Source organism: Typopeltis vanoorti, chromosome 24 (assembly GCF_054136105.1).
Source record: "Typopeltis vanoorti isolate ZY-2024b chromosome 24, IOZ_Tvanoo_1.0, whole genome shotgun sequence".
Taxonomy (NCBI): Eukaryota; Metazoa; Arthropoda; class Arachnida; order Uropygi; family Thelyphonidae; genus Typopeltis; species Typopeltis vanoorti.
This window is the reverse complement of record NC_143572.1, coordinates 35,960,761-35,969,821: the sequence shown is the minus strand read 5'-3', so window position 1 is coordinate 35,969,821 and position 9,061 is coordinate 35,960,761. Positions and strand designations below refer to the sequence as shown.

The following is a 9,061-nucleotide window of genomic DNA, read 5'->3' as shown; positions in this document are numbered from 1 at the left end:
AAATGGAACTGCTTCAGAAGAAACATGATAATTTCAATATGTATAAGAAAATCAACGAAATTTCCGGAAAACTGAGGAAAAAGCAAATAGTGTCTCTAAGAGACGAAAATGGAAAAATAGTTCTAGAAGAAGAGAATAAAGCACAGATTTGGATAAAATATGTAACAGAACTTTTCAATGATACTAGACAGAAGCCTATAAATATAAAAGATAACATTCAAGGACCAGCAATCATGAAATGCGAAATAGAGAATGCTATACGAACAAGTAAAACAGGAAAAGCCAGTGGACCAGATGGTGTGCAAACAGAATTTTTAAAATTAATAGAACCAGATAACATCAAACTTCTTGAAAAACTATTTAATAAAATATATGAAAGTGATGAATTTCCATCAGATTGGCTCAAATCTACATTTATCTCTGTCCCAAAGAAACCCAAAGCGAATTCCTGTGGTGACTTCCGACTTAGTCTAATGAGCCAAACATTAAAAATATTTTTGAAGGTACTTCAGAATCGCATTTATAGAAAAAGTGAAGAAACTCTAAGTGAAACACAATTCGGCTTTCGGAATGGTTTTGGTACTAGAGAAGCCCATTTCTGTACCCAAATATTGATACAAAAATGCATAGAAAAACAGAAATCTGTCTTTATGTGTTTCATAGATTTTGAAAAAGCATTCGACAAAGTCAGACACACTAACTTAATAAAGTCCTTCAACAAATAAGGCTATACGAACAAGACATAAGACTAATAACAAATCTGTATTGGAATCAGTCAGCTACCGTTCAATTAGACAACATTACCACCAGTGATATTAACATCAAAAGAGGAGTGAGACAAGGATGTATGCTCTCACCACTCCTGTTCAACATATACGCAGAGGTAATCTTTAAAAAAGCATTGGAAGAATGTCCAGAGGGAATCACAATAAATGGAAAGATTGTTAACAACCTACGATATGCAGATGACACCGTGAAAATTGCAGATAACATTATGGATCTCCAAAAACTCATTGACAGAGTATACATAGAAAGCCAAAGAATGGGAAAAAATATAAACATCAACAAGACAAAATACATGATCATCAGCAAACATCTAGCCTCATCAATGAAACTGACACTCAATGGGAAAAATATTGATCAAGTGTCAAGATATAAATATCTTGGTTATTGGCTTAATGAACGGTGGGATCCAGAAATAGATATTAAGACAAGGATTGAAGTTGCACAGCAGTCCTTCATAAAAATGAGAACACTATTCTGCAATAAAGACCTAAACATGGACGTCAGATGCCGAATGCTGAAATGTTACGTGTGGTCTATTCTGCTCTATGGAGTTGAAACATTTACATTGAAGGTGACAACCATCAAGAAAATCGAAGCCTTTGAGATGTGGCTATACAGAAGAATGCTAAAGATATCACGGACAGAAAAAATTACCAATGAAGAGGTCTTAAAATCCATTGGCAAAGCTAAACATCTTGTACAAATAATCAAGAAACGAAAAACATCATATCTTGGCCACATCATGAGAAACAGCAAATACCAACTTCTACAAACTATTTTGGTAGGAAGAATTGATGGCAAAGGAACTAGAGGAAGAAAAAGAATATCCTGGTTTGACAACATCAAGACATGGACAGGAAAGAGCAATGCACAACTGCTCAGATTAGCACAAGACCACAGTTTGTTCGCAAAGATGGTCGCTGACCTTCGATAGAAGATAGCACAATAAGAAGGAGAAACTGGGATCGAAGTTTAGAGGGCATATTGCAAAGTTGGCCAAAATAGCACATTAAATTGGTTGTTGAAGAACATACGGGCAATCAGGGCCATTCTTATGCACAGGCGCACAAGGCTATAGTTGAGGCCCCAAAAAATTAGGACTACTTTAAGGGCCCCAAACAGTTAGTGGGCCAAGAGCACTTCGGGCCTCGCTTGCCTCAGAAAAAGTGTAAAGCTACGCCTGAACTACTAATCAGCTGAATTCCATCGGAATGAGGAAGTGGTGGAGAGGATTCTGAAATTAGTCGCGTCTCCCATATTGTAGGGTTAATGGAACGCACTCTATGCAAATAGATTGAAGGTCTGTGAGCTTCACTGACTATAGCTGTTAGTTGAAAAATATCGACGCAGATGAGTTTTTCCACACATGGTAGGAAGGGAGAGTAGGGCTGAGAACCCGGATATTGTCTAAGAATATTGTTGACATGGTATTACGACTACATCTTTTGCTTGGAGGGCGATAATTGGAAAAATTTGATAGAGGTTGTGAGCGCTTCGTCGGTAAATTACCTCAAGGAGATTTATGATAAGTATAGAGTGTATAGTGGCTGCTCTTGGCCTCCCGCAAAGTCTTAAACCACATGGCGATATCAGGGAAAAAAAAAAAAAATATGGGTTAGTTTATTATATAATTTGGGATCACATCAAAACAATAAATCTGCAACTCTAGGTGTCACTTTCCAATTTTCAGCGTGATTTTAGAGAGATGCTATTGCGCAGGTGTTTATGTAATTTTTAAAGATGTTCGGTGTCGATTGAAGGCATCCTCCATTGACTTGGATCAAATAAGTAAAGCTTTTTTTTTTTTTTTTTTTAGTGTTGTTAGTTTGTCTGTCGAAGTGAATCAAGCAGCTGAGATCAGCCGCCGACACACACACTAGTTACTACTGATTCGCAACTCAGTCATTCTGTTGAGAAATCAAACATGCAATAAAAGGCCTGGTATGTGGGATGATAACTCTCCAAGGATACTGCTACTGACTATGACAATTGTATATTTAACACTGTCTCTTTTGTAAAGCTTAATTTGCAAGATATAAAACTAATTAGCCAAAAGATTAATGTTAAGAAAGGATTTTTTTTTTTTAAGTGTATATTAAAGAAAAAGCGTCCTCAATTTCACTATTTTAAAGGATTTTACTTAGGTATAAGGGATTTTAGTGTTTCTCCACAAATTTTTTTTTCATTATCTTTATATGACAATATGTCACAAAATCATGGGTATCGTTTTGATCAAGAAGTTGCCAATAGACTGTTTACAGGAGGAGGTACACTGGTTTTTTTAAATGTGCCTGCAGGCACGGAATTTGGTATTGATATGAATGTATTTAACGTGGGAGAAAAATTCCAAGGAGTGAAGATGATACCACCAGGTTTACACTTCATTTTCTATAGTGCAGTGAGCAAAGAAGGCCAAACTGCTCCACGAACTGGCTTTTTTTATGTATTCTCATCACGGGAAATTCTGGTGAAGAAATGGGATCAAAAGAATGAAAGTAAGTAATCTTTATTATTATTATTGTTTTAATGAAAATAATGTCAATTTTTGTTTTGTTGATTAAAATGATAAAATTTTACAACAGTTGCTGTTTGTAGCAGTAATACATGTTTTGGATTCCATGTCTTAAAATACTTCAATATAAAGAGCCAATAGGCTTCATTTCGGCGAAATATATGATTCTCCGAAATTCCCTGATTCTAATCTTTGAGTTTCTTATTCGGTTTTAAAACAATGTGGGATTTACTATCCCCTTAATTTAAACAAGAATACATTTAATCCACTGTGTAGAAATGAAAAATGCCACGCATTTCCAAAGAAAAACACAGTTCTCGAAATTCCACTACTGCACACATAATTGACACAATATTGAAAAGTAAACTTATTCTTGTATTCCCACTCCTGCCATCTGTAAATAGATAGAAAAAATAATAACGTAACAAAAGAATAAAACACTCATTACATTTCTGTTGCTTGTATCTGAATCAGGAACCATATCTAAAATATCCAATACAGCAAATCTGTACAGCACAGCCGCAGTCATAACCTGGCACCTGCAGCAGAGGAATCTTTAAATACAAAGGTAATAACAGAAGCAAGCAGAGGAAAAATATGCTCAGATATAGGAGATCACCATCATCAGTAACAATGAAAAAGGCACACAAAATGTAAATTTCAGCATTCATAAGAGTACATTATAATTGAAGATGATGTAATAAATAAACATCAACAACAAGAAATCCCATGTAAGATAATATAAGCAGCAACTCATAATGTATTATAGGATTATATCCCACTGATAAAAGTTAGCACCAAAAATTAAAACCATATTATTAATTATTGGTTCTGGTAACATCAGTCATTATGGTAAAGTTTAGCTACTTCAAATGTTAATTAAGCATTTGAAGAATTTAGACAATAGATCAGCTTTTGTGGATATTTATTCTAAAAATTAATACTCAAACAAAATCAAAAGGTATATAATGTTGTGTATTTGTTTACTGAAATTTAAGTACATACTCAGTTTTAATGGCTAGCAAATGAATAGCTATGCATTCACATTGCTACATTTCCTGGAATGTTTCCTCGGAGACATAATGGTTTTATCATGATAGTTTCAGTGCAATTAATGACTCATTATTAGCTTCCTAGTAATAAACGCCAGTTTTTAAAATTGGTCTATTACTTGTGAACAGAAGATAGAAACAAATCTAGTATGTGAATATAATATGCAGTCCAGAAATAGAAGTACTTAATGCTCACTAGGGTGTTCACATTTCAATAAATTACAGTGTGCAATTCAATGTTTGAAACAAGTTGTTACTAATATGACTGAGTTCAGATATAATCAAAAGTCATAGTTAGCTTGTCAGTCAATACAACAAATAATGCAAAGCATGTTCAGTTTATTTCTGCTACAATGCATAAATATGAGCAATATTGACTAATATAAGATTTCTAGTGAGCATGCTTAATCATACAATAATAACCCATTAGGTCTTCTAGCTCATTATATTTAATTTTGTTTTTCCCAAGAAATTATTCAAAATTTGAGATAATATGCTTTGTTTTATTTAAATGAAGCTGTAGTTACATACCCATATATGAGCAATAAGCCACTTATGAGCAAGTTTTATCAACACAGAGAAATCCACATTATCACTGGTAGATTTCCTTTCACAACAGCAAGTACATATACAGTGGTATCTCGCTAATCCAAACCTCTTTAGTCTGAACCCTCCAGTAATCCGCACTGCGGTTTGAAAGTAAAAAAGGTTTTATGTATTATTATTTTGTGTACTATTATTTTTATTTAATAATTATTATTTTAACTATTATTATTTATTTTATTATTATTACGGTACAGTATTTTTTTCATACTGTCAATTGCACGGTTATACTGGAGGCCTATTTTGATTTATTGTATGTTCACGTTTGTATTTTTATACTGTAAAGTACATACTGTATTGTCGGCATGAATCACAAATATACACAAAAAGAGGAAATTCAGAACATGCATAATTTGGTTAAAAATATAAATTCAGATGTTGAAATTTCACAAACAGATGTTACGGAATGGGCTACAGAACTGAAAGTGAATTCGAAATCAAATCAGATGCTGAAATTATAAATATGACGCTACAGAATGAATTAGAAGATGATGATGACCATGAAGACTCAAAGAAAAAAAAGTAAAACATGAAGAGGCAGCTGACATTTTTAAATGTGTGTAGAATGTGCTAAGCAGAATGATACGCCATTCCACAAAATTTTGTTGCTAATGCAACTCTGAGAAGAAGCATTTGAAAAAAGTTTAGTTTCCAAAAAGCAAAAGAAAATCAGTGACTTTTTTTTAGAAAGAAATAAAAAACTTATAATGATGTAGTACTGTCATATCCTGTACACCCCTTGAGGGTACATGGCAGGAATTTGATGATGATGATGATAAAAAACTTTTTTTTGTGTGTGTTATTTTGTGAAACTTTTTTTTTTTGTGTTGTGTACAAGAAAGCGATATTTTTTACGCAAATTAAGTTACGTACTGAACTATGCAATTTTATTAAATAATCAGATTCCTCAACAATACAGGTACATACAAATTAAATTTTTTACTAAAATAAACTTGTGTAGTGTTTTTTTTTTTTTTTTACATTACAGTACAGTAGTTTTTTCTATCAGTTAATTTATTTACAGAATTAAATTGATGTACCATTAGAATCTGATTATTTTTTCTTAAACGCTAGTTATTGTTCTCTCCTGGGGGGGGGGGATTCGCTAATCCGAACTTTTCCCTAATGCAAACGGGCACGGTTTTTATTAGTTCAGATTAGCGAGATGGCACTGTACTTACTTTGGAAAATATAGAATCCTTATTCACACAAGTGCACCCATTTCATAGTTAAAGAAGGAAATCAACATTTGCAATTGAGTTGGAAAAACCTGTATTTTGAGGCTAACAGGATAATATACGTGACAGGTGTGTTGTTACAGAACTGGCAATTCAGCTGCCAACATTAATGAAATGCATTGCTGGATTACCCTGTTGGGTGCTAAAGTAGCAATTGTTGACAAAATTATCCAAACATTGATTGTGTAGAAGAGAGATATTCTCCTCTGAAGGAGAATTTATTAAGCTGGTGCAAAACAGCTTCCTCACGCAGCATAAATTAAGAAAATAACTGTTCTACTTGGTGACAGTGATCATGCCTTACTGACCTGTGCAATGGCCAGCTATATGGATGTTCCAATTAGGGCAGGTTACATGCAAAGATAGAAATTATGACCAACTCTGGAAAATACTATCTTTGATCCCATGATATTAAACATGGTACCAGATGACTTCTCCATTACTGAATGGGAAAGATAACGGATAGTTTTGAAAAGATGCTTAAATGTAAAAGTGTGCTTGAGTTCAAAGAACAGGTTAAATGAAATGGATGTGAAACCTTGTTAAATAAGAGATCCATAAGAAGATGATGATGATGTAGAAGGAATATCATAAAAATAAGAATGAGAAGAATTAAGAAATGTGCAGGCTAGACAAGTAAGATTATTGTGCAGAAAGCTAAAGAATGCTTTATTTTGTTACAGAATATGAAAAGAAATTGGCTGTGCACACCAAAGGCAATCCAAAAGAATTTTATAATGTAAAACGTAACGCACAGTCTACTACTACGTTGGATGAAGAGATAGAATGAGAGCAGTTCAACAGCTATTCCATAACCTCAATAAGAATGTGACAGTAGGGATAGATGGGATATCAGCTAATGCTAAGGAAATGTTTAGCTGAATTGTCACTAGGCCCTTGATATGTTTGTATAACTTGAGTCTCAGCTCAGGAAAGATACCAGAGAAATGAAAAGAATGTATGACAGTCACATTATACAACAGAGGTATCTCTGGGATAGTGGTGAAAATTTTAGAGAATTTGCTACACCACCTCTCATAGAGAAATGAGTTGACAGACGAGCTATACTTTGCAAGGAACAGCATAGGTTTACTAAAGGGAGATCATGTCTGACCAATTTGTTCGTATTTTATAATATGAGCTCATAGTTACACATGAGTTGGATACAGGAATGAATATAATAAATTTAGTTTAATCCTTTATCCAAGTGTAAGCAAACAAAGTTTGTGCCTGAAGTATTTTCAGGACTGAGGCAACCCGTGGTAAAGGTGGACCAAGCTCTCATCACTACTTGTCTTAGTATCTCCCATAATGCAAAGCATCTCCTTGCAGACATATAATGCTATGCATTAAGAGAAGGGCCACTATCCAGATTAGTTTTGACCTTTATTGAATGTCCAAAAACAGTGTTGTTCTCCTCAGTAACAGACTCACCTTATCACTGAGAAGAACTCTCAGAACTCTCTACCTTGTGGCAGGCTCACTCCACCCCTGACCAAAGCCACTCATTTGCTCATATGTCATCTGAGGGGTAACGCCAACAGCTGTGCCTCAGTTAACTTCATGGGCTACAGCATTGCCATTCATTACCCAAGCTTCCAATCAATTTTGACCTTTATTGAGGTCTCGTCAGTGGGAGCCAGACCCAGAGGTGGAGATACTAAGGTGGAAGCAATGGAGAAGTCATATTTACCTATACAAGTTGCCAAAAGGTGTCTAACCTTATTATTAAATTACTCTGGATTTAGAGAAAGATGTAGGAAGTTTTTTTTTCCCACTTGGTTAGACTATAATAAATTTAGTTTAATTCTTTATCCAAGTATAAGCAAACAAAGCTTGTGCCTGAAGTATCTTCAGGACTGAGGCAACTTGTGGTTAAGGTGGAGTATCTCCCATAATGCAAAGCACATCTGCTTGCAGACATGTATAATGCTATGCATTAAGGGAAGGGCCACTACCCAGACCAGTTTCGAGCTTTATTGAGGTCTTGTCAGTAGGAACCAGACCCAGAGGTGGTGATACTAAGGTGGAAGCAATGGAGAAGTCATCATATTTGGTATTTTAGTAATTTCAGGACTGAAGTATTTTCAGGACTGAAAATACTTCAGGTGCAAACTTTGTTTGCTTACACTTGGATAAAGGATTAAACTAAATTTATCATAGTCTAACCAAGTGAAAAAAACTTCCATCTTTCTCTAAATCCAGAGTAATTTAATAATAAGGTGAAACACTTTTGGCAACTTATATAGGTAAATATGACTTCTCCATTGCTGCCACCTTAGTATCACCATCTCTGGATCTGGCTCCCACTGATGAGACCTCAATAAAGGTCGAAACCATTGGAAGCATGGGTGATGAATGGCAATGCTATAGCCCATGAAGTTTAACTGAGGCTCGGATGTTGCTGTGGGGGGATAATGAATGGCAATGCTGTAGCCCATGAAGTTAACTTAGGCACAGCTGTTGCTGTTATCCCTCAGATGACATATGAACAAATGAGCGACTTCGTTCAGTGGCGGGGTGAGCCAACACTGAGAGTTCTTCTCAGTGGCAGGGTGAGCCTGTTACTGAGGGGAACAGTGCTGAGTGTTTGGAGTTTGACCTGTACTCGAACATTCAGTAAAGGTGGATCAAGATCTCATCGTTCCTTGTCTCAGTATCTTTCATAATGCAAAGCACATCTCCTTGCAGACACGTATACCGCTATGCATTAAGGGAAGGGCCACTACCCAGACCGGTTTTGACCTTTATTGAGGTCTCGTCTGTGGGAGGCAGGCCCAGAGTGGTGATACTAAGCCAGAAGCAATGGAGAGGTCATGTTTACCTATACGAGTTAACAACTGGTGTATAGGTAAATATTTAAGTATAAT

General features: G+C 35.2%; 1 protein-coding gene across 1 annotated transcript in view; it reads left to right on the top strand.

Moving 5' to 3' along the window:
* The first annotated feature begins 2,553 nt into the window (after window positions 1-2,553).
* The window catches only part of LOC150093105 (protein AAR2 homolog), a 46,711-nt gene continuing 40,203 nt past the window's right edge, over window positions 2,554-9,061 (top strand). Inside the window, exon 1 of the mRNA XM_090413648.1 lies at window positions 2,554-3,281. Within this exon, the coding sequence (XP_090269774.1) occupies window positions 2,990-3,281 (292 nt within the window). The 5' untranslated portion in view covers window positions 2,554-2,989. The remainder of the gene's footprint in view (window positions 3,282-9,061) is intronic.